General features: G+C 35.6%; 1 protein-coding gene across 11 annotated transcripts in view; it reads left to right on the top strand.

The window, feature by feature from the left end:
- Positions 1-26853, top strand: part of ADAM32 (ADAM metallopeptidase domain 32) — a 168674-nt gene that overhangs the window by 22852 nt on the left and 118969 nt on the right. For 8 of the 11 annotated variants that reach the window (XR_013825545.1, XM_079909318.1, XM_079909320.1 and 5 more), the window contains 5 exons: positions 6602-6663; positions 10301-10376; positions 13542-13618; positions 14922-15099; positions 23613-23681. Coding sequence is in view for 10 of the 11 variants with exons in the window: in XM_079909318.1 (XP_079765444.1) it covers positions 6602-6663; positions 10301-10376; positions 13542-13618; positions 14922-15099; positions 23613-23681 (462 nt within the window). In the remaining variant the exon portion in view is untranslated. Of the gene's footprint in view, positions 1-6583; positions 6664-10300; positions 10377-13541; positions 13619-14921; positions 15100-23612; positions 23682-26853 lie in introns of all 11 variants that reach the window. The other 3 variants (XM_079909323.1, XM_079909324.1, XM_079909326.1) reach the window with 2 other exon arrangements.

Genomic DNA, 26853 nt, shown 5'->3' with positions numbered 1-26853 from the left:
GATTTCTGCTTGCTGAAGTTCTTTAAAATTACAAATCCAATTTCACCAATAGTGATCTGTCTGTTCACATTGTCTGTTTCTTCCTGACTCAGTCTCGGAAGCTTGTATGTTTCTAGAAATTTGTCCATTTCTTCTAGATTGTTGAGTTTGTTAGCATATAACTGTAGTATTCCCTCTCTCTTATGATTTTTTGTATCTCTGTGATATTGATTGTTATTTCACCTCTTTCATGCCTGATTTTGTTTATTTGGGTCTCCTCTTGTTTTCTTGATGAGCCTGGCTAAAAGTTCATCAATTTTTTATCTTTACAAACACCAGCTCTTGGTTCCTTGATCCTTTCTTTTTTTTTTTTTTTGATCTCTATTTATTCCCTCTATGATCTTTATTATTTCATTCCTTCTGCTAACTTTGGTCTTTATTTGTCCTTCTTTTTCTGATTCCTTTAGATGGTAGGTTAGGTTGTTTGTTTGATGTTTTTCATATTTTTTGAGGTCGGCCTGTATTTCTATAAACTTCCTTTTTAGAACTGCTTTTGCCACATCCCATAGATTTTGGAAAGTTATGTTTTTATTTTCATTTGTATTGAGGTATTTTCCGATTTCTCTTTGATTTCTCCATTGACCCATTGGTTTTTTAGTAGCATATTGTTTAGTCTCCTTGCGTTTGTTCTTTTCTCATTTTTCTTCCTGTAATTGATTTCTAATTTCATAATGTTGTGGTCAGAAAATATGCTTGATATAATTTTTATCCTTAAATTGTTGAAATTTGTTTTATGGCCTAGTGTGTGATCTGTCCTGGAGAACGTTCCATCTGTGCTTGAAAAGAATGTGTATTCTGATGATTTAGGATAGAATTTCCTGTAGATATATATTAAGTCCAACTGGTTATTATGCCATTTAAGGCCACTGTTCCCTTATTTTTTCTGTCTGGATGATCTGTTCATTGATGTAAGTAAGGTGTTAAAGTCCCCTACTATTATTATATTATTGTTAATTTCTCCCTTTGTGTCTGTTAATGTTTGCTTTGTATATTTATATAAATATAAAATAATAAAATATATAAAATTTATATAAAAACATATGCACCCAATACAGGTATTGGGTGCATATATGTCAATCAGTGTAATATCCTCTTCTTGTATTGATCCCTTTATCATTATATAATGCCCTTCTTTGTCTTTTGTTTTAGACTTTGTTTTAAGGTCTATTTTGTCTGATATGAGAATTGCTACCCCCCACTTTCTTGTTGTCACTATGTGCATGAAATATCTATTTCCATCCCTTCACTTTCAGTCTGTGTGTGTCTTTAGCTCTGAGGCAATTCTCTTGTAAGTAGCATGTAGATGGGTCTTGTTTTTTTTTTTAATATAGTTAGCCACCTTATGTCTTTTGATTGGACCATTTAATCCATTGACATTTAAAGTAATTATTGATAGATATGTACTTATTGTCCTTTTGTTACTTGTTTTCTGGTTCTTTTTGTAGTTGTTCTCTGTATTTCTACTTTTTTTTGTTTCTTCCCATGTGGTTTGATGATTTTCTGTAGTGTTATGTTTGTGTTCCTTTTGCTGTAGTTTTTGTGTATCTGTTGTAGGTTTTTGATTTGTTGTGACCATGGGGTTCATATATGTTGACCTATAACTCTACCTACTTGTTTTAAACAGGTAGTCCTTTAAGTTCAAACACATTCTTAAAGAGCTACATTTTTTTACTCCCTCCCCCACGTTTTTTATTATTGTTGTCATATTTTATATCTTCATGTTTATCCCATTACTGATTATTGTAGTTATGTTTGATTTTACAGTTTTGTCTTTCAGTCTTCATGCTAGCTTATTTAAGTTGTTGATCCTCAGCCTTTACTGTATATTTGCCTTTACTAGTGGGATTTTTCCTTTCCTGTAGATTCTTACTTCTTATTACAGCCTTTCTTTTTCACTTAGAGAAGACCCTTTAACATTTCTCTTATGTTATGTTTAATATTGATGAACTCTTAATTTTTGCTTGTCTAAGAAGTTCTTTATCTCTCCTCCAATTCTAAATGATAATTTTGCTCTGTAGAGTATCCTAGTTGGCAGGTTTTCCTTTTCAGGACTTTGAATATATCATGTCACTGCCTTTTGGCTCACAAGGTTTCCACAGAATAATCAGCTGATAGCCTTATGGGAGTTCCCTTGTGTATGACTCTACCTTTCTCTCTCTTTTTTTAAATTAGTTATGCATTTCATACATATTAGTGTATATATATCAATCCCAACCTCCCAGTTATCTTTCTCTTGCTGCCTTTCAAATTCTCCTTTTATCTTAACCTTTTGCCATTTTAATTATCATATATGTCTTGATGTAGTCTGTTTGGGTTCATCTTGTTTGGGGTCCTCTGTGCTTCCTGCATCCGAATTTCTGTTTCTTTTTCAGGTTTGGGAACTTTTCAGCTATAATTTCCAACCCCCAGTCCCTGGCCATAATCCCTTTATAATTTCAGTTTGGGTTGTTGGTTCCCTGGCTCTTGAGATACTACTGCAAGAGTTAGTAACCTTCTCTGGAGAATTGCCTTTCAGTTATTGAGCTGCCTGGGAGTTACTCGACCCCATCCCCCAGGGTAACCCTTCAGCCAGTGCCTAATTGTTACATGGGTCTAAAAGCCCAGCTCCACTGTCTCAGGTGGGAAAGACTCTGAGGCACAAGTTTTACTCTAGAGTTTCCCCGAAGTATCAGGCTAAGGCTAGAATTTACCTGAAATCATATTTTCTTTCTTTCTTTTTTTTTTTTTTTTGTGGTACGCGGGCCTCTCACTGTTGTGACCTCTCCTGTTGCGGAGCACAGGCTCCGGACGCACAGGCCCAGCAGCCATGGCTCACGGGCCCAGCCGCTCCATGGCATGCGGGATCCTCCCGGACTGGGGCACGAACCCGTGTCCCCTGAATCGGCAGGTGGACTCTCAACCACTGTGCTACTAGGGAAGCCCTGAAATCATATTTTCTTTAGCTTTATCTTCCTCCCTATTTTGCTTCTCTTACTTCCTTGCAGGTTCCTCCAGAGAGTGCTCCCTAGATAAAGCACTGACAAAAGTATCCTCATTTCAGACCCTGCTTCTAGGAAACCTGACACTAACTGACTAGTCCATAGTTTTTATTAAACAGAAAGATAAATTCTCAATGTAGGTCACTGTAAATTCAGATAAATCTACTTCTTCTGAGACCCCCAATGCTTAAAGGTCTACAGGGTTTCCAGACCTTTACTAAAATATGTTTTGTGAAGATGAGTGATATTTTTTTTCCTGGAATCCTATGATTGTTTTTTGAAAATTAATTTTTATTGGAGTATAGTTGATTTAAAATGTGTTATTTTCTGCTGTACAGCAAAGTGAATCAGTTATACATATATCCTCTCTTTTTTTAGATTCTTTTCCCGTATAGGTCATTACAGAGTATTGAGTAACATTCCCTGTGCTATATAGTAGGTTCTTATTAGTTATCTATTTTATATATAGTAGTTTGTATACGTCAACCCCAAGCTCCCAATTTATCCCCCCCTTCCTCCTTGGTAATCATAAGTTTGTCTTCTATATTTGTGACTCTCTGTTTTATAAATAAGTGCATTTGTACCATTTTTTTAGATTCCACATATAAGCAATATCATGTGATATTTGTCTTTCAAGTATTTGTCTGATTTACTTCACTCAGTATGACAGTCTCTAGGTCCATCCGTGTCACTGCAAATGGCATTATTTCGTTCTTTTTTATGGCTGAGTAATATTCCATTGTATATATGTACCACATCTTTATCCATTCATCATCCATTGGTGGATATTTAGGTTGCCTCCATGTCCTGGCTGCAATGAACATTGGGGTGCATGTCTCTTTTTGAATTATGATTTTCTCTGGATATATGCCCAGGACTGGGATTGCTGGGTCATATGGTAGCTCTATTTTTAGTTTTTTAAGGAACCTCCATGCTGTTCTCCATAGTGGCTGTACCAATTTACATTCCCACCAACAGTGTAGGAGGGTTCCCTTTTCTCCACACCCTCTCCAGCATTTATTGTTTGTAGATTTTTTGATGATGGCCATTCTGACTGGTGTGAGGTGATACCTCATTGTAGTTTTGATTTGCATTTCTCTAATAGTTAGTGTTGTTAAGCATCTTTTCATGTGTCTCTTTGCCATCTGTATGTATTCTTTGGAGAAAGGTCTATTTAGATCTTCCACCCATTAGATTGGGTCGTTTGTTGTTTTGATATAAAGCTGCATGAGCTGTTCGTATATTTTGGCAATTAATCCCTTGTTGGTTGCTTTGTTTGCAAATATTTTCTCCCATTCTGTGGTTGTCTTTTTGTTTCATTTATGGTTTCCTTTGCTGTGCAAAAGCTTTAAAGTTTAATTAGGTCCCATTTAGTTTTTTTTGTTTTTATTTTTATTACTCTAGGAGGTGGATCAAAAAGATCTTGCTGCGATTTATGTTGAAGAGTGTTCTGCCTCTATTTTCCTCTAAGAGTTTTATAGTGTCCGGTCTTAGATTTAGGTTTTTAATCCATTTTGATTTTATTTTTGTGTATGGTGTTAGAGAATGTCCTAATTGCATTCTTTTACATGTAGCTGTCCAGTTTTCCCAGCACCACTTATTGAAGAGACTGTCTTTTCTCCATTGTCCATCCACTTTGTCATAGATTAGGTGACTACAGGTGTGTGGCTTTATCTCTGGACTTTCTATCCTGTTCCATTGAAGAGGAGTGATTTTGGAACCATATGAGTGAGTGAACAGGAAAAGTGTTTTCTGAAAGTGTTAAAATTATTGTAACACTTTACAAATAAAAGTTCCAGAAGGGATCGAATTTCTTAATCATTGAAAGTCTGTTATTAAAAATTAAAACACATATTTGCTGGTATTATTCAATAAATTCTCTTATGGCCTCCATTGACCAACCCCTCTACATTCTTTAAAGATCTAGCTCATTTTCTGTACATAGTCTGCAGAGAGAATGCGTGTCATGCTAGCTCTCACAGTATAGTTAGAGGGAGTATATCTGGTATACTAATATCTTAATAATTATTATGTTTTCATTTTGAGAAAAATATTCATCCCAGAACTACTTTGGGTGACTTGTGCATCAGGTCCACTTTAGAAAGAGATAAAAATTCTCCAGCATCTCTGTTCAGTTATTGCATTCAGATCTCTAAGGGGAATTTTTTTTCACTCATGTAAATTTTACAGCTACGACATGTTGCTGCTTCAGTATCAGTATCCTATGTTTGGTATTTCTGCCTTATATCTGACATATACCTGTTTTGCTTCTTTCTTCAATTTATTTCTGGTTTTACTTAAAAAACCTTTAAAATTTTTAGAATGATTTTAGATTTATGAAGAATTCGCAAAGATGCTACCTTGAGCTCCCATATATGTTCACTCAGTTTTCCCTAAAGTTAACATCTTATATAACCATGTTGATACATTACATTTATCAAAACTAAAAAATTAACATTGATACCTTACTATTAACAAACTGTAGGATTTATTTGGATTTCACCAGTTTTTCCACTAATGTTCTTTTCCTGTTCCAGGATCTAATTCAGGATACTACATTGCTGTTAGTTGTTATGTCTCCCCAGTCTCCTTTGCTCTGTTTTTCTGTTTCATGACCGTGTCATTTTTAAAGAATATCGGTCAGATATTTTGTAGAACGTCCCTCAGTTTGGATTTCTCTGATGTTTTATCATGATTAGACTGAGGTTATGAGTTTTAGGGAAGATTACCGTAGAGGTAAAGTGCTCTTCTCATTACATCATAGCAGCAGGTACATGGTATCCACTTGACTTCATAACACCAGTGATGTTGACCTTTCTGTTTCATTTTTGATCATTTACTAGACCTTTTAACAACTTGCCTTATTATCTCTTGATTTGTATTGTCTCCTTGTTGCTTCTTATTTTCACAGATCTGGAAAGGCTTATCTTTTTTTGTGTTGTGCTATTTGTGTCTTTTTGGTTTTTATATGCTTTAACTAAGTTTTCTTTTTAATGATGATCTAACTCTGGCTTTTCACATGTTCTCTTTTGCAAGATGAAATCTCATCACTTAGGTTCACTGACCAACTGCTATTGCAACTCATTGCCATCCACGTTTTAACCTGAGAATAATTGGGATGGAGTAAAAAAACTATGCCAAATTTTGTTCAAGTGTCTTCTGTTTAAAAATACAGGAAGCAAGCCATACATTTCAGGAAAATGGTTAAAATAAATAATTTTTGTGCCTAATGGACTAAGTTAAGCTTCACTGGTGTGTAGAGTACCTTATTATCCCAGTGATGCTACCTGAGTAGGCAGTACAGCATGGCACATCGCCTCTTCTTTTAGAAGAGTTTAAAATTCAGTCACATATGCTTTCTAGTGCTGTACAGCTCCTTAGATTGGGCTTCTTTTTGTGGATATAGTAAGAATGGATAATATAATAAATAAATATTATCATTTTTGATATATTATTGCAGATTTTAAATCACACATAGTCTGAGACATTTTAAGCATTATATGGAAGGATTAGTTGATGTAAAATTGTTGTTTCACTTCTTCTATTACATTTGTCTTCACTCTCAGTTGTTCTGGATTCTCTAGGAACAGGTATCCTATATTATTCCAATAGATGAGAAACCGTATACCGTGCACCTTAGGCAAAGGTAATTTTTTATTCTTTACTTTTAGATTTAATTTTATTTATATGAATTTATTTACTTATAATAAAAATAGAGTGTTAAAAATAATGTACTTGTTTATTAAAAATTTTAGTTGTCTCAGATGAACAGACAGATGCTCTCCTGTGAATTAATTTTTTGGTCTTAATGCCTCATAGTCTTTTGTGAATAGGGGGGTTAGGAACAGGAAAAATAGGGACTTGTCTCCTGAAGATTAATCTATATGATCTTAAGTTGGCAGAACCAGCAGGACCTGTATAATCAGGGCAGGATGTGATAAGAAAGAAGTAAGTCTGTAACTGTATCAGTTAGGGTTTGATCAGGGAGGCAGGCTCACCACCAGGAAAATGAAATAAGGGATTTAATATAGAAATTAGATCATACAGTGTTCTGGAAACTGGTGAATAATTTATGGAAAATAGTACCAGCTATATACCATGCCTAAGAGAATTATGAACATATTTTAAATAACTTTCTGTAGGGTTTAATTCTCTCTTGGAAACCCAGTAGAGAAAGGCTGGCTTGGAAGCAATTTGTAACTTTCAAGATTTCAGTTAAATTTTGGGTGTAGAACTAGACTACATGGTATTAAGGAGAGGTGAATTGTGAGAAACTGAAAGTATTAAGTGAAAATGACTTTTTCAGAAATGTTCAGCAGAGAAAAAAAGAAGAATAGGAATGCTTTTTAAGGAAGAAAAAACAAAGTATTTTGGCTGAGAGGAAGTTTCTTAAAGAGAGAAGTACAAACAAGTGATTCATTGTGTTGTTAGATGCCACAAAACGGCACTGAGTAAAAGAAGTGTTAACCTACCTACTCCTTTAGACAGAAGGGAAGAATAGTAAATGACCACTCAAAGAACTTTTCAAGTGCATAAGAGGGAAAGAGAGAACTCATATTATATTTGAGTATCTTATTGAAACTATAAGCAGTAGTAAGAAATAGAGAGACTGGAGCTTGGGAGATGGATAGAGCATGTATATACTCTGTTTTTGGAAATCACCTGTATAATAATTAGGACACCATGACTATAGGAAGTCATAGGAAGCTATTGCAAGAAACTTATATGGGAAATAATGAGAAGTATAATTACGAACATGTAGGATTTATTATTTTTTTTTAAGACATAACTGAGGTGGCAGAAAAAAAGATTAGATAACAGATTGGACATAGTGGTAGCACAGATTTGGTGGGGCAGTGAAGGAGAAGGAGAGCACATCTGCGTCAGGGGATATCCAGGAGAAATGTCCAGTGGCAGTTTGATTGATAGATTGATTGATTGAAGTATAGTTGTCTTACAATATCATATTATTTTCAGGTGTACAATATAGTGATTCTATATTTTTATACATTACAAACCATATAATTACGTTATATTGACTGTATTACCTGTGTTGTACATTGCATCCCTATGACTTACTTATTTTATAACTGGTAGTTCATACCTCTTAATCCCCTTCACTTATATATTAAAGGCCATTTATGACAAACCCACAGCTAACATCATACTCAATGATGAAAAGCTGAAAGCTTTTCCTCTAAGGCCAGGAATAAGACAAGGATGCGCCCTGTCACCACTTTTATTCAACACAGTATTGGAAGTCCTAACCATAGCAATTAAAAAGAAATAATATGCATCCACATTGGAAGGGGAGAACTAAAATGGTCACTATTTACAGATGGTAGGGTAACATAGAAAACCCTACAGACTCCACCAAAAAGCTGTTAGAACTAATAAATGAATTCAGTAAAGCTGCAGGATACAAAATTAATATACAGAAATCTGTTGCATTTCTATACACTAATAATGAAATATCAGAAAAAGAAATCAAGAAAACAATCCCATTTACGATTGCATCAAAAAGAAAAAATACCTGGGAATAAATTTAACGAAGGGAGATGAAAGACCTGTACTCTGAAAGCTGTAAGACATTGATAAAGAAATTGAAGAGAACACCAATAAATGGAAAGATATACCATGCTTATGCATTGGAAGAATTAATATTGTTAAAATGTCCATACCACTAACCAAGGCAATGTACAGATTCAGTCCAATCCCTATCAAAATACTCATGCATTTTTCACAGAAGTAGAACAAATAATCCTAAAATTTGTATGAAACCACAAAAGACCCCAAATAACCAGTTATATTTAGTTCAGGTCATGTGAGAGAGGTGTGGGTTTCAGAGCCTTCTTTTTAATATAGGTACAAATGAGGCACCAGAAATGAACAAGATACAGAGGTGGGGGTGAATATTAATGATGAGAAGGAAAAACAACCAGAATTGAAGCCCATGGAAGCATTTAAGTGAAGAAGTAAGGATCCAGATGAAGGGACTTATAAAAGTAGACAAAAAGATATGAGGGAAACCAGAGGTAAATGGTATGATTGAAGTTGAAGAGCAGATGTTTTAAAGAAGGGGAGTGTGGTCAATAGTGTGTTAGAGTAGCTTTACGTGACTCAAACTGCTTTTTGGATTTAACAACAAGCGAGTCATTAGTAATCTCTATGGCAACTGTTTTAATGGAGGATTCCCAGCAGAAGCTAGACTGGGTGGTCTAGTTACATTACATTGGATTGAGGAGTGAGCACCAGGTGAGAAAGCATAAGTAAAATAGCATAATAAGGACAGGGAATGATACCAGAGAAGGTTGAACTTAGACTTGTAGTTTCAACACCTATGTTCTGGTTAGTATGACTTTTACAGAATACTCTTCCACTTCATTATAGTAATATATATTTAATAGTAAAATTGAGAGAGAATGAAAGAATAGGGAATTCCCTGGTGACACAGTGGTTAAGGAACCGCTTGCCAGTGCAGGGAACACGGGTTCGAGCCCTGGTCCGGGAAGATCCCACATACTGCGGAGCAACTAAGCCCGTGCACCACAACTACTGAGCCTGCACTCTAGAGCCCGTGAGTCACAACTACTGAGCCCGCATGCCACAACTACTGAAGCCCACACACTTAGAGCCCGTGCTCCGCAACAAGAGAAGCCACCACAATGAGAAGCCCATGCGCCGCAACGAAGAGTAGTCCCCGTTCGCTGCAACTAGAGAAAGCCCATGCATAGCAACGAAGACCCAACACAGCCCCAAAAAATAAATAAATGAAGAAAAGTTTAAAAGAAACGAATGAAAGAATAGAAAACTCTCATAATCCTACACCCATTTCGTATCTTTGTAAATTTTTTTTTTCTTTGTAAATTTTAAAATGCTTTTCTCTTGTCTTGTAGTCTCTTATTTTTTAAAGGAGTATAAGATAGGAAAATGATTTTGAGTAAATGCTTATTGCTTTGAATAAAGATTACATACAGGTCAAAAGAAGATACTACCTTTGTCAGGGATTGGCAAACTTTTTCTTTAAAGGCCCAGATAGTAAATATTTTAGGCTCTGAGGATGAAAATATCTTTGTCAAAATGACTCAGCTCTGCTGTTGTAGTGTGAAAGCTGCTGTAAACCATATATAAGTGAATGGGTATGGCTGTGTTCAAATAGAATTTTATTTACAAATGCAGAAGGTAGGTCAGATTTGGCTTGAGGGATTTAAGTTTGCTGACTACTGCTTTACATGTTTCAAAAAGAATAACTTAAAATTCTCTCATTCTTTTTTTATATTCAGATTTTTTTTAGCAGATAATTTCATGGTTTATTTGTATAATCAAGGATCTGTGAATTCTCATTCTTCAAATATTCAGGTAAGATTTAAATTTTGTATTTCAAAGATTTTTAAAACCCTTTTTACATTGAATACTTTCCTAATACAGAAGACTGTATTCACAGGGGATGTATTTAAGTGATCCACTTATGCCTCATTTCACCCATTATTAGGCTTTATTGAAGTCTTGGTAAATTAAAGACAAACTAGATTGACTTACCTTCTACTCTGCCTAGAACATAGGCACAATTAAATTAATTAATTTATATTTTGTTGAATAAATGAATATACATTAATAATAAAACAAGTACAAATCTTACTGAATCTGAAATCATAGATTGAAATCCTTTCCTTCTTTTTTAGACCCTGTCTCATCCATCAGTGAATCATATTAACTCTACCTTTCAAGTTATGTACTAAGAATCCACCCTCTTCCTCTGTCTCTATCTGCTGGTACCACTGTAAACATCATATCTAGTTTGGATTATTGCTGTAACTTCCGGAATAATCTCCCTGCTTCCACACCTTGCTCACCTCCTCAGTTCCCAACATGACAACCAGATCAATCCTGTTAAAACCTGGTCAGATCATATCACTTCTCTGTTCAGAAGCCTCCATGGGATGATTTATCGTTCACAAAGTGAAAACCAAAGTCATTTTAGTATCCTACAGGCTTTACACAGTCTGGTTCTCTTTACTTCTATGACCTCATTTCCAGTTATTCTCTACCTTGCTTATTCTGTTCCAGTCGCCTTGGTTTCCTTGCTATTCTTCAAACATACCAGACATGTCCTCCTTTCAAGAAATTTTCACTTTCTATTTCTTCTGATCCAGATGTTTGCTCTTTCCCAAGATACAATGTTTCTCTCCCTCATTTCCTTCAGGTCTTTGCTCAAAACCATCCTGTTAGTCCTTGACTAACCCCTATTTTAAATGGCACTCTTAACCTTATTACTCTCTTAACTTACCTGTTTTGTTTTTCTCCATAGTGGTTATCAATATATGATGTACCATATATTTTATCGATTTATTTTCTGTTTTTTCAGTGCAGTATAATCTTCATTTCACCAGAGCTTTTGGTCTGTTTTTTATTCAATGATGCATCCCTAGTGCCTAGAAAAATGCCTGGCACATAGCATATAATAAAAATTTGTTGAATTATTGAAATATGTTACTTCACTTCTATTGGAAAGGACCATTACTTTCCTTTTATTGCTCCTTCCTTCTCCACATAGTTCTAACATAAAGGCATGTGTTAATAAGAAAACATACATTGATTTATACCAAAATTCATAGCACTATCTTGGAAATTATAAAATTTTCCTATTTTGTCTGTGATGATGTTTGCTGTGTCTCTGTGTTAATTGTACTGTGGTCAGAGACTGAACTTGGTGTGATTTCAGTCCTTTACAATTTGTTTTTGTGTTTCATGGCCCAGAATATGGTTTCATTTTGGTAAATGTTACATGTTCTTTAAAAAGAAAGTGTATTGGGCTTCCCTGGTGGCACAGTGGTTGAGAGTCCGCCTGCTGATGCAGGGGACACGGGTTCGTGCCCTGGTCCGGGAGGATCCCAGATGCCGCGGAGCGGCTGGGCCCGTGAGCCATGGCCGCTGAGCCTGCACGTCCGGAACCTGTGCTCCGCAACGGGAGAGGCCACAACAGTGAGAGGCCCGCATACCGCAAAAAAAAAAAAAAAAAAAAAAAAAGTGTATTCAATGGAATATTACTTAACTATAAAAATAGATGAAATAATGCCATTTGCAGCAACATAGATGGACCTAGAGATTATCATGTTAAATGAAGTAAGACAAAGACTAATATCACATGATATCACTTATATGTGGAATCTAAAATAATTACATAAATGAACTTATTTATAAAATGGAGGTAGACTCAGAGACAGAAAACAAACTTATGGTTACCAGAAAGGATAGCGGCAGCTGGAGGGGGAGATAAATTAGGAGTTAGGGATTAACATATACACATGACTACATATAAAATAGATAAACGACAGGGACCTACTGTACAACACAGTATATTCAGTGTCTTGTGATAACCTATAATGGAAAAGAATCTGAAAAAGGATACATATATAGGTGTATATATGTATGTATAACTGAATCACTTTGATGTACACGTGAAGCTAACACAACATTGTAAATTAACTACACTTCAATAAAAAAATGGTTAAAGAAAAGAACTCTGTGCAAAAAAAAGTATATTATATATAGTTTTTTTTTTTTTTTTTTTTTTTTTTTTTTTTTTGCGGTACGCGGGCCTCTCACCGTTGTGGCCTCTCCCGTTGCGGAGCACAGGCTCGGGACGCGCAGGCACAGCGGCCATGGCTCACGGGCCCAGCCACTCCGCGGCATGTGGGATCCTCCCAGACCGGGGCACAAACCTGTGTCCCCTGCATCGGCAGGCAGACTCTCAACCACTGCGCCACCAGGGAAGTCCTATATATAGTTTTTAAGTAGAGTTTTACCTATATTAGGTTAACATTCTGTTCAACTCTTCTATAGATTCTGAATGCTAGATTTATCAGTTACTGACAGAAATGTATGTGCTTAAAAATCTTTTAGTATGATTATGCATTTATTTTTCTTTGTTTTGGCTTTTTGTAATTTGAAGCTATGTTATTAAATAAATACAAACTTGGAATATTTATATCTTCCTGGTGAATTGAAACTCATTATGAAATGTCCCTCTTTATCTCTAGTAATGCTTCTTGCCTTAAAGTCTACATTTTCTGTATTAGTATCGCTTCAGAATCATCCGTTTGGTTTGTGTTGGTGTGGTCTATCTTTTTCTAGCTCTTCAATCTTTTTGTGCCCTTAAATTTTAGGTGTTTCTTTTTAGCAGAATATCAGAATTTAAAGGAAATCCATGCTCACAATCTTTGTCTTTTAATCGATGACCTAAATTTATATATTGGAAAATAATTTTACCTAAAATATGGGATAAAACTTTGGAAGCAGGATGTAAAATAATAATCCCAAGTATTGATCTGAAAAGAGTAGTTAATATAGTGAAAGTGGCAAATATGGGGAGACTTTTTTTCTGAATGTCACTTTATCGATACTGATATAAACTGTATATAGCCTGTGAAAAATATTCAGAAAGTTCTATTAAGTATAAAAAGTTAAGAAATCATTAGAAAGTTTTGTCAACTCCTAGGTAACCACTTTATATTTCGCCCCCAGACTCAGTGCTACTACCAAGGATATATTGAAGGATATCTGAATTCTGTTGCCACACTTAGCACGTGCTCTGGACTGAGGTTATGTATTTTTTTGTCATTAATATGCAAACACCATGGTTATGATATTTGTCTGCAGAGAATTTGTTAGTTTATACTAAGTGTGGAGCTGGTAGAGGATTCCCATGTGGAGGTTATTCAGTGAATAATGATAATAATAATAATAATCTCTTCCTCTGAATATGTTTCTTCTCTGATTTCCCTTTACTTTCCCCACTGACCAGAGACATGTCTAACTTCTTGAAGGTTTAGATTTCCTGGTTTCTTTGCTCTGTATCTTGTTTCTTCTTTAGTACAGAAATGACAGTTGAACGTGTCTGACTATAGCAAGTTGGAAGAGCTGAGTTTTGGGTAGCTTATTTTTTCAGCACATAGAGTATTCTTGATACCTACCGTGTACCAGCTACTGGCCTAGTGTTTGGAGATGTAAAAATAAATAAACAAAGCATGCTGTTTCACAAAGGGAAATCATCTTCAGAGAGAGGAAGCCCTTCTATATAAACAAATAAGTATTATTATGGTACTCGTTTTTCTAGTAATATCACTATCTTAATCTCTCTAAGAACTGTAGGGTTTCCTCTTTAGTGCTTGGAGAGTTTTCCATTCAGTCAGGATATTCTTCACCTTCATTTTGTAGTGTAGGAGCCTTGTTTCCACAAACGAATTTTACTCAGTGCTTTTTACATGGAATTCTGAAATGTGTTTTTTAGAGAGTAGTCACTTGAACTGTTACCTGTATTCAAGAAAGAATACTTATAAAAGTTGTTTACTCTTTAAAATTTAGCTTTTAATTTCTTATTCAGACTAGGTACATAAACAAAATTCATAAGTGCCTTCTAATTACTGCTGAATTTTATTTTTATGAATAAAATTACTGATTATGTATCCTTTTTTTATGCAAGCAATGTAATCATTGCAGTGCAAAACAGAAAGAAATTTATACAGATTTCTATTTGCTATTGCTTTCATTAAATTACTGACTTCGGGAACAGGAGAATGACTTGATCACAGTAATGCTGTGTACTTGCTAGCAACTGATTACATAATTTGTGCTGCGTTTATAACTGTAAAGTAAATTAAATGGAACGTTACTTTTTTGGATTGGGGAAGACCTTTTTTTATCTCTTCAGAGTCATCTCCAAAACATAAAGAGTTTGGGTCAAAATACTGAGCTCAAAAACATTCTGTATCTTTCTTCTCACTCTCCTCCTCCCCCTCCTTCTCCTCCTTCTCCTCCTCCTCCTCCTTTTTTTAGGAGTTCTGTCAGAGTTTTATGATATAGAATTAATTAAAAGCACTTAAATTTTTAACCTTAATTTTACAGAGGAATATTGCAGTTTGAAAATCTTTCTTATGGAATTGAGCCTCTGGAATCTGCAGTTGAATTTCAGCATCTTCTTTATAAATTAGGAAATGAAAACAATGAATTTGCAGTTCTTACTGAAAATAACCAAGACACAGAACAAAACCCAATGGACTATAATATTTTTATAAGTGAAAAAGTGAGTTATGTATGCTTTATTACTCTTTCAAGGCAGTTATTGCTTTTATTTACTTATTAATTTAATTTATTTTTTAACATCTTTATTGGAGTATAATTTTTTCACAATGGTGTGTTAGTTTCTGCTGCATAACAAAGTGAATCAGCTATATGTATACATATATCCCCATATCTCTTCCCTCTTGCGTCTGCCTCCCTCCCACCCTCCCTATCCCATCCCTCTAGGTGGTCACAAAGCACCGAGCTGATCTCCCTGTGCTATGTGGCTGCTTCCCACTAGCTATCTATTTTACATCAGGGAGTGTATATATGTCCGTGCCACTTTCTCACTTTGTCCCAGCTTACCCTTTCCCCTCCCCACATCCTCAAGTCCATTCTCTACATCTGCATCTTTATTCCTGTCCTGCCCTTAGGTTCTTCAGAACCTTTTTTTTTCTTTAGATTCCATATATATGTGTTAGCATACAGTATTTGTTTTTATCTTTCTGACTTACTTCACTCTGTATGACAGACTCTAAGTCTATCCACCTCACTACAAATAACTCAAATTCGTTTCTTTTTCTGGCTGAGTAATATTCCACTGTATATATGTGCCATATCTTCTTTATCCAGTAATCTGTTGATGGACACTTAGGTTGCCCCCATGTCCTGGCTATTGTAAATAGAGCTGCAATGAACATTTTGGTACATGAGTCTTTTTGAATTATGGTTTTCTCAGGGTATATGCCCAGTAGTGGGATTGCTGGGTTATATGGTAGTTCTGTTTTTAGTTTTTAAAGGAACCTCCATAGTGTTCTCCATAGTGGCTGTATCAATTTACACTCCCACTAACAGTGCAAGAGGGTTCCCTTTTCTCCACACCCTCTCCAGCATTTATTGTTTGTAGATTTTTTGATGATGGCCATTCTGACTGGTGTTAGGTGATATACCTCATTGTAGTTTTGATTTGCGTTTCTCTAATGATCAGTGATGTTGAGCATCCTTTCATGTGTTTGTTGACAATCTGTATATCTTCTTTGGAGAAATGTCTGTTTAGGTCTTCTGCCCATTTTTGGATTGGGTTGTTCATTTTTTTGATATTGAGCTGCATGAGCCGCTGGTAAATTTTGGAGATTAATCTTTGGCAGTTGCTTCATTTGCAAATATTTTCTCCCATTCTGAGGGTTGTCTTTTCATCTTGTTTATGGTTTGCTTTGCTGTGCAAAAGCTTTTAAGTTTCATTAGGTCCCATTTGTTTAGTTTTGTTTTTATTTCCATTCCTCTAGGAGGTGGGTCAAAAGGATCTTGCTGTGATTTATGTCATAGATTGTTCTGCCTATGTTTTCCTCTAAGAGTTTTATAGTGTCTGGCCTTGCATTTAGATCTTTAATCAATTTCGAGTTTATTTTTGTGTATGGTGTTACGGAGTGTTCTAATGTCATTCTTTTACCTGGAGCTGTCCATTTTTCCCAGCACCACTTTTTTTTTTTTTGTGGTATGCGGGCCTCTCACTGTTGTGGCCTCTCCCGTTGCGGAGCACAGGCTCCGGACGCACAGGCTAAGGGGCCATGGCTCACAGGCCCAGCCGCTCTGCGGCATGTGGGATCCTCCTGGACCGGGGCACGAACCTGCGTCCCCTGCATCGGCAGGCGGACTCTCAACCACTGCGCCACCAGGGAAGCCCCCAGCACCACTTATTGAAGGGGCTGTCTTTTCTCCATTATATATTCTTGCCTCCTTTATCAAAAATAAGGTGATCATATGTGCGTGGGTTTATCTCTGGACTTTCTATCCTGTTTCATTGATCTGTATTTCTGTTTTTGTGCCAGTACCATACTATCTTGATTACTGTAGCTTTGTAGTATAGTCTGAAGTCAGGGAGCATGATTCCTCCAGCTCCATTTTTCTTTCTCAAGACTACTTTGGCTATTCGGGGTCTTTTGTGTTTCCATACAAATTGTGAAGTTTTTAGTTCTAGTTCTGTGAAAAATGCCATTGGTAGTTTGATAGGGATTGCATTGAATCTGTAGATTGCTTTGGGTAGTAGAGTCATTTTCACAGTGTTGATTCTTCCAATCCAAGAACATGGTATATCTCTCTATCTGTTGGTATCATTTTTAATTTCTTTCAACAGTCTCTTATAGTTTTCTGCATACAAGTCTTTTGTCTCCTTAGGTAGGTTTATTCCTAGATATTTTATTCTTTTTGTTGCAATGCTAAATGGTAATGTTTCCTTAATTTCTCTTTCAGATTTTTCATCACCAGTGTACAGGAATGCAAGAGAATTCTGTGCATTGATTTTCTATCCCGCTACATTACCAAATTCATTGATCAGCTCTAGTAGTTTTCTGGTAGCATCTTTAGGATTCTCTACATATAGTATCATGTCATCTGCAAACAGTGATAGCTTTACTTCTTCTTTTCCAACTTGGATTCCTTTTATTTCGTTTTCTTCTCTGATTGCTGTGGCTAAAACTTCCAAAACTATGTTAAATAATAGCGGTGAGAGTGGGCAACCTTGTCTTGTTCCTGATCTTAGAGGAAATGGTTTCAATTTTTCACCATTGAGAACAATGTTGGCTGTGGGTTTGTCATATATGGCCTTTACTATGTGGAGGTAAGTTGCCTGTATGCCTACTTTCTGGAGGGTTTTTATCATAAATGGGTGTTGAATTTTGTCGAAAGCTTTCTCTGCATCTATTGAGATGATTATATGGTTTGACTCCTTCAATTTGTTAATATGGTTTATCACATTGATTGATTTGTGTATATTGAAGAATCCTTGCATTCCTGGAATAAACCCCACTTGATCATGGTATATGATCCTTTTAATGTGCTGTTGGATTCTGTTTGCTAGTATTTTGTTGAGGATTTTTGCATCTGTGTTCATCAGTGATATTGGCCTGTAGTTTTCTTTCTTTGTGACATCTTTGTCTGGTTTTGGTATCAGGGTGATGGTGGCCTCGTAGAATGAGTTTGGGAGTGTTCCTCCCTCTGCTATATTTTGGAAGAGTTTGAGAAGGGTAGGTGTTAGCTCTTCTCTAAATGTTTGATAGAATTCGCCTGTGAAGCTATCTAGTCCTGGGCTTTTGTTTGTTGGAAGATTTTTAATCACAGTCTCAATTTCAGTGCTTGTGATTGGTCTGTTTATATTTTCTATTTCTTCCTGGTTCAGTCTCAGAAGGTTGTGCTTTTTAAATATTTGTCCATTTTTTCCAGGTTGTCCATTTTATCGGCATATAGTTGCTTGTAGTAATCTTCATGATCCTTTGTATTTCTGCAGTGTCAGTTTTTACTTCTCCTTTTTCATTTCTAGTTCTATTGATTTGAGTCTTTCTCTTTTTTTCTTGATGAGTCTGGCCAATGGTTTATCAATTTTGTTTATCTTCTCAAAGAACCAGCTTTTAGTTTTATTGACCTTTGCTATTGTTTCCTTCATTTCTTTTTCATTTATTTCTGATCTGATCTTTATGATTTCTTTCCTTCTGCTAACTTTAGGTTTTTTTTGTTCTTCGTTCTCTAATTGATTTAGATGTAAGGTTAAGTCGTTTATTTGAGATGTTTCTTGTTTCTTGAGGTAGGATTGTATTGCTATAAACGTCCATCTTAGAACTGCTTTTGCTGCATTCCATAGGTTTTGGGTCATCGTGTCTTCATTGTCATTTGGTTCTAGGTATTTTTTGATTTCCTCAGTGATCTCTTGGTTATTTAGTAGTGTATTGTTTAGCCTCCATCTGTTTGTATTTTTTACAGATTTTTCCCTGTAATTGATATCTCATCTTATAGCATTGTGGTTGGAAAAGATAGTTGATATGATTTCAATTTTCTTAAATTTCCCAAAGCTTGATTTGTGACCCAGGATATGATCTATCATGGAAAATGTTCCATGAGCACTTGAGAAGAAAGGGTATTCTGTTGTTTTGGGGTAGAATGTCCTATAAATATCAATTAAGTCCATCTTGTTTAATGTATCATTTAAAGCTTGTGTTTCCTTATTTATTTTCATTTTGGACGATCTGTCCATTGGTGAAAGTGGGGTGTTAAAGTCCCCTACTATGGTTGTATTACTGTCTATTTCTCTTTTTATGGCTGTTAGCATTTGCCTTATGTATTGAGGTGGCAGCTTGCCAAGAACCATCTCTTCAGTTGCTTCAAGTCCTGTGGGTCTCATAAATGCAAGCCCCCTAGCCACCAGAGCCAGGCATTGAAGGAGCATTCCCTAGGTGGTAGCTGCAAAAACTGGGGCACTTGTTTTAAAAACTAGGGCATCAATTGCATGTAAAATTCCCTTGCAGGAAAACTGGATCTCTGGAGGGTAGCAGAGGGAGTTCTTGAAGATAGCACTCACCCTCTGAGGTGTCTGGAAAGCATGACACTTAGCCCATAGATGTGTGTTTAATTAGAAGTCTGCCTCTCAGGCTGCAGCCATGATGATTAGCTAATAGGCCTCTGTAACAGAAAGACTGAGGTCTTGGATCTTTTGCCTTTTGCTGGCTGGGGCCTGGTAGCTGTTTAAGAACTCTTTCTCTGTTAGCTACTGTCCTATAGGACCCACAAGTGTAAGCCCCACTGGCTGCCAGAGCCAGGTGATGTAGAGGTATTCCTGGGTAGCTGCCATAAAAATTGGAGTGCCTAACAGGGGTATGAGCTCCTTTATGATTATTACAATCCCATGGGGTTAGGAATGCAAGCTCCTTTGGCTTCCAGAGTCAGGCAGTCAAGTAATGTCCCCAGGGAGTCAGCTGCAACGATCGGTGCACCGGATGCATGTAAAAGCTCTCTTCTGGGAGATATAGTGCTCTGGAGCATGGACAAGGGAAAGCACGAAGATGGTACCTGCAGGTCTTCATCACTGGATGTGTGTGCTAATTAGATGCCTGCCTCTCAGGCTGACACCTTAATATAAGCAAGGGAATTTCCTTTACTTTAAGTCTGGGCATGACTAGCTCCCTCTGAGCTGGGCCCTACAGAAGGTAAGTCCAAGTGCCTGGGCCCTTGTTGACCTGGTTCCCAGAATGACACAATCTTGTGAGTCTGGGGACTCAAGCCCCATTGGTTTCCAAAGTTCCATATTTTGGGGGCTTGTCTCTCAGGTGCAGGTCCTAAAAGTTGTGGTGCCCAATGTGAGGTTCAAACCCTTCACTCCTCAGACAGAAGCTCCAGGTTTAGAATTTTCTCCAGGTTGTGGGTCATAGCACTGAGGGTGGCATTTACGGTAAGAGTGTGTCTCAGTACATCCTACCTGATTCACCATGCTTTTCTTCTCATTTTCCTGATGTATAGTTACCACTCAGCCAGACTTTAGGTTTTTTAAAAGAGGAAATTGTTCTGTATGTAGTTGTAGACTCAATAGGTCTTTGGGAGGAGTTGATTTCAGGATCTTCATATTTTGCCATCTTGAACTGGAACTCACATTAAATTTTTCCAAGAAAACATGAAATAATAACGCTCATCAGAAAGATAAATATATAGCAAAGGGAGTGGATTAATCAGTTACAAAGCTACTATGAAGGTTAAAAGACGAAAGTAGTAAAAATAGTAATAACTGTGATTATAATAATTAGTTAAGGTATACACAAGATAAAAGAGATAAAATATGACATAAAAAACATAAAATGTGGCAGGGAGTAAAAATGTTGAGCTTTTTCAAAAAACTTAAGTTGTTGTCAACTTACAATAGACATATATAAGTTATTTGTAAGCTTCATGGCTTACAAATAGCAAAAACCTATAGTAAATACACAAACAATAAAAAGAAAGTAATATATTACTAAAGAAAGTCATGAAACCACAAAGGAAGAGAGCAAGAGAAGAAGAAACAAACAGCCAGTAAACAATTAATAAAATGGCAATAATTACTTTTAAATTTTATTTGAGTTCTCTCATTTCTCTACCTATCAGTAATTACTTTAAATGTAAATTGACTGAGTTCTCCAGTCAACAGACATAGAGTGGCTATGTGGATTAAAAAAATAAGACCCATCTGTATGCTACATACAAGAGACTTTTGATATAAGGACACACAGAGACTGAGAGTGAAGTGATGGAAAAAGATTTCCAAGCTAATGGAAACCAAAAGAAAGCTGGAGTAGCTATAATTATATCAGACAAAATAGGTGTAAAAAAAAAAAAGATTGTAATAAGAGACATGGATGGGTGTCACATAATGATATAGGGGTCAATTTAACAAGAAGATATAACATTTGTAAGTATTTATGTACCCAACATAGGATAACCTAAATATATAAAGCAAATATTAACTGACCTAAAGGGAGAAATAGACAGCAATATAATAATAGTAGGGAATTTTAATATCCCACTTAAATCAATGGATAGATCATCCAGACAGAAAATCAATAAGGAAACATTGGCCTTAAATGACACATTGGAATGATGGACTTAACAGATATATACAGAATACTCCATGTAAAAGCAACAGAATACACATTCTGCTGAAGTTCTCATGGAACATTTTCCACGAGAGATCATGTTAGGCCACAAAACAATCTTAATAAATTTAAGAGGATTGATAACATACGAAGCATGTTTACTGACCACAATGGTATGAAACTGGAAATTATTTACGTGAAGAAATCTGGATAATTCACAAATATGTGAAGTTTAAACAGTATGCTACTGAACAACAAATGGGCCAAAGAAAAATCAAAGGAGAAATTTTTAAAAATACCTTGAGACAAAAGAAATTGGAAATAGCATATACCAAAAATTTGTGGGATGCAGCAAAAGTAGTTTTACGATGGAAGTTCTTAGCGATAAATGGCCTACCTCAAGAAACAAGAAAAGTCACTAATAACCTAACTTTATACCTCAAGGAACTAGAAAAAGAACAAATGAAACCCAGGATTAGCAGAAGGGAGGACATAACAAATGTAGGGCAGAAATAAATGAAACAGATTCCAAAAGGACAATAGAGAAGGTCAGGGCAGCTGAGAGCTGGTTCTTTGAAAAAATAAAATTGACAAACCTTTAGCTAGGCTCACCCAGAGAAAAAGAGAAATCATAAAATAAAAAATGAAGGAGATGTTACAACTGATCCCACAGAAATATAGACTACTAGGAAGAATTATATGTTAACAAATTAGGCAACCTGGGGAGGGAAAACTTGGGAGCTTGGGGTTAACATATATACACAACAATATATGAAATAGATAACCAACAAGAACCTACTATATAGCACAGGGAACTATACTCAATATTTTGTAATAACCTATAAGGGAAAAGAATCTGAAAAGGAATACATATATATTATATGTCATATATATTAAATATATATATATATATATATATATATATATATGAATCACTTTGCTGTACACCTAAAAGTGACACAACATTGTCAATCAACTATACTTCAATTTAAAAAAATTAGGCAACCCAGAAAGGATGGATAAATTTCTAGAAACACCTAACCTACAAAGACTGAATTATGGTGAAATAGATAATCTGAATAGACCAATTACTGGTAAGTGCATTTAATCAGTAGTCAAAAATATGCTAACAAACAAAAGTCCAAGACCAGACTTATACAATTCACTGGTGAATTGTACCAAACATTTAAAGAATAATTAATACCAATCCTCAAACTCCTTTTCCAAAGAATAGATGAAGGGGGAACACTTCCAAATTCATTTTACAAGGCCAGCATACCCTGATACCAAACCCCAGACAAAGATACCACAAAAAAGAAAAGAAAAGAAAAGAAAATTACTGGCTAATATCCCTGATGAACATAGATGCAAAAATCTTTAAAAAGATAATAGCAAACCAAATTCAACATTAAAAGGAAAAAAACATTAAAAGAATCATACACCATGCTGAAGTGGGGTTTATTGCAAGGATGAAAAAATGGTTCAACATCAGCAAATCAATCAATGTGATATACCACATTAACAAAATGAAGGATAAAAATCATGATCATCTAAATAGATGCAGAAAAAGCGTTTGAAAACATTCAGCATCCATGTATAATAAAAACTCAACAAAGTGGATACAGAGGGAACATACTTCAACATAATAGAGACCATATATGGCATGCCCACAGCTAACATTGTACTCAACGGTGAAAAGCTGAAAGCGTTTCCTCTAAGATCAGGAACATGTCAAGGATGCCTACTTTCGCCACTTTTATTCAGCAAAGAATTGGAAGTTCTCACCACAGTAATTGGGTAATAAAACGAAATGACATGCATTCAAATTGAAAGGAAGAAGTAAAACTGTCACTACTTGCAGATGACATGATATTATATATAGAACACCCTAACTACTCCATAAAAAACTTACGGAGTACACACACACAAGATAAAAGAAAATGGTAACTGTGTGAGAGTGGATATGTTAATTAGCTTGAATGTGGCCGTTATTTCACATTGTGTCTGTATATCAAAGCATCAAGTCTTACAGCTTAAGTATATGTATATATTTCAACTATGACTCAGTAAAGGTGGAAAAATATTTTAAAAGTTCAGAATAAACAATTTGTGAAAGTTTTTAACTACTGCTATTCTTTCTTTCTAGCCAGAATCAGCTGTTCCAGATTTAATTCCTCTTTATCTAGAAATGCATATCGTGGTGGACAAAGTTTTGGTATGTGTTTTGCTTTTTCTTTGCTTTTGAATATTTGATATGAATGTATGATTATCCCTAACTAGAAAGGAACTTAAAGATTCCAATCTTCTTACTTCCATGTCACTCCTAGAGAACAGTGAAGACATCTTCTATTTGAAGAATCGAATATTCAAAATTACATTAGTTCTATCAGAAATGTTTTATTTGAAATCTTTACATAACAAACCTGCATAACAAAATGATTTTTTTTTTTTTTTGCTGGTACTTCACATCTTTAGGGCCTTTCTCAATCCACAAAAATTTTTAACGGTGATTTTTTAAAGTGAAATTCTCTAAGCTTTAATTCTTGTTTTAGGGTACTTGAAGAGCAGCATGTAGTCTAGAGAATCTTTTTCCCTATAAGATATTTATTGGCACAGCAATGATGATAGTATAACTACTTATGATAACTGCTTACATTAAAATGTCAAGATTTTTTTAGTGGTTTTTAATGGTGCAACTGTTTGAGTCTGTTGACTCAAGTCTGATTGAGTCCAGTCTAAAGGCACCTCTAGATTCCTTATTCCCATAAACAATTTGAGGATCTCTGAACTTCAGACCCTTGAGGTGATAACTCAGTTTGTACTCAGTTGGGTGTGGTTTTATTTCTCCTATATTTCAAAGATTTCAGAAAACAGGGATAAAGTATACTTTCCAGGTTTGTTTTGAAGATAAGTATTTGATTGTCACATCTATGGAATACTACAGAGAATGTGAATTTCCCTTTCTATTCATAGGATTGTAGAGCTTGTCAGGAAGCCAGAGTTGAGGGTCAGAGACAGGAGATATTTGGAGAAAGATATTAAAATACTTGACTTAGTAGAGTATTAGGAAAAAGGGCAAACGGAACATTTAAGAGAAAGTTGAGATATTTCTAGTAAAGATGACTAGATTTCCAGGGAATATTTGGGTTTATGAAAATTATTTTGTTTCAGGATTACGTTACAAATTTTGAGAGTTGTTTTAAAAGCGTCTTGTCCAAATTGCCAGGTTTGTCAGCCATATAATGCTCATTAAACATCTCTTTTTTATGTTCTTACAAATATTTATGTTTATGTATTCTTTAATAAAACAAACATTGAGCCAGTATGACATCTGTGTTACTAGATATTGGGCATATAAAGAAGAATAGTGATGTCTTCAATCACTTCACAAATTTTAAATCCACAGTTGTAGCCTAGTGAATTCAGTGCCAGATTGAGGGAAGATTATGGTACTATGAAAACACAGTACATTAATAGAGAAAGACATGGAGACACACAGCTGTAACCTGAGGTATTGTAAGAGCGTGTAAGTAGGTGTTTTAACATGTAGGTTTTATTATTATTCAGGTATGCTGATGCCAACAGATCAGGAGATGATTACTATTGGAAAGTTAGTTTGTTATTCACAGTTCCCAGGAGGAAAGGGCATACCACATCATGCCACATGGAGAAGCACCACAGTAGGTCAGGAGACAGAGGGAGCAATAGGAAAACACGGCAGGAGCCTTTATTGTGATTTCTGTGGGAGGGAACAGCAAAACAAGGTAAACAGGTTTAGCATTGGCTAACTTGAAAAATTGCAGTGGGTTCGGGAGAACAGAGGTTGTTTCACAATTTTTGGTACCATGCCCTTGGATGATTAGGGCAGGGGAATTGGAGTGTGAGAACCTGGTAAAGGAGATGGTTGCAGGCTGGGTTCTGGCTTGGTTGGTTTGGGCAATGGGGGGAGGATGGGGCCAGGGAAGACTCAGTGCGAAACCTTTCTTTGCAAGGGTGCATAAATATGAGAGATTGTTCTTTTCAGATCATTTTAAGAAGTTTAGTATGATTAATATACAGTGCTGAAGAAGGGAAAGGGAAAGAGATGAATTGAAGAATTGACATGATATTTGGATTTTATGCTAAAGGTAATAGAGAGTCAATGAAAGATTTTAAGCAGGGTAATGATGTGTTCATATTTACATTTAGAATCATTTCTGCAATAGCATAGGGACAGGAATGCTGGTGTAAAAATTGGAGTAAGATAAAGCATTTAAGAGACTATTCTAGTAATCAAGGTGAAGTTTTACAAATTAATAGTGTTGGGAATAGACAGGAAAGGACAATTTTAAATGTTACTAATGAGGGTGAATTAGAAGAACTTGTAAATTGACTTGATTTATTCATTCATTTAATAATATATTAAGCATCACCTAGATGCCAGTTACTGTTCTATTTATTGAGGATAGAGCAGTGAACAAAACAGAAAAAGTTTTGCTGTCACTGAACATATAGTATAATGAATGTGGGAGGTCATAAATGATAATAGCATTCACTAAAGAAGTAGAAATCTAAGTGGGAGCATATTTTTGAGGGAGGATAATGAGTGTAGTTTTGGATATGTTTAACTTGAGGGTCCTGTGTAATATCCAAGGGATAATGTACTTTAGAGAGTTTTTTTATAGATAAGGAATTTAACATTGACACATTCTTCAGAGCTGATTCAGATTTCAGCCATTATATATACACTCATTTGTGTGTATGTATGTGTGTGTGGTTTTATGTGGTAGTATCACATATGTAGCCGTTCATAACTACCACCACCACGACCAATACACTGAACAAGTACCATCACAAGACTCTCTGTGTTATCCCTTTGGAGTCACACACATCTCTCCCTACTTCCTCACTTCTCGACCTCTGGTAATCACTCATCTATTCTCCATCTGTGATTTCAGGAATATTGCATAAATGTTATCATATAGTATGTATCCTTTTGAGATTTGTTTATACTTAGCATAATTTTCATGAGGTTTACCCAGGCTGTTTCATATATCAGCAGTTCAGTTACTTTTTATTACTGAATCGTATTCCGTGTTATGAATGTACCACAGTTTGTTTAATCTTTGAACGACTGAATGACTTAGGAGTTGTTTCCACTCATGTATGGGTTTTTCTGAGCACCAGTTTTTACTTCTTTAGGATAAATGTCCAGGAGTGCAACTTCTAGGTCCATTATTTGTTTTGAAAGAAGTTGCCAAGCTATCTTTCAGAGTGGCTATACAATGTTACATACTAGCATGTGTGAGTGATCCAATTTATATTCCTATTTTAATTGTTACTGTCTTATTTTGAAGTGTTCTAACCCCAAAGCAGCCTCAACCTGAGAGAGTAGATGGAGAGTAAAT

Source organism: Stenella coeruleoalba, assembly GCF_951394435.1.
Source record: "Stenella coeruleoalba genome assembly, chromosome: 21".
Lineage (NCBI taxonomy): Eukaryota > Metazoa > Chordata > Mammalia > Artiodactyla > Delphinidae > Stenella > Stenella coeruleoalba.
The sequence above is the reverse complement of the archived record's forward strand: the minus strand, read 5'-3'. Positions and strand labels throughout refer to the sequence as shown.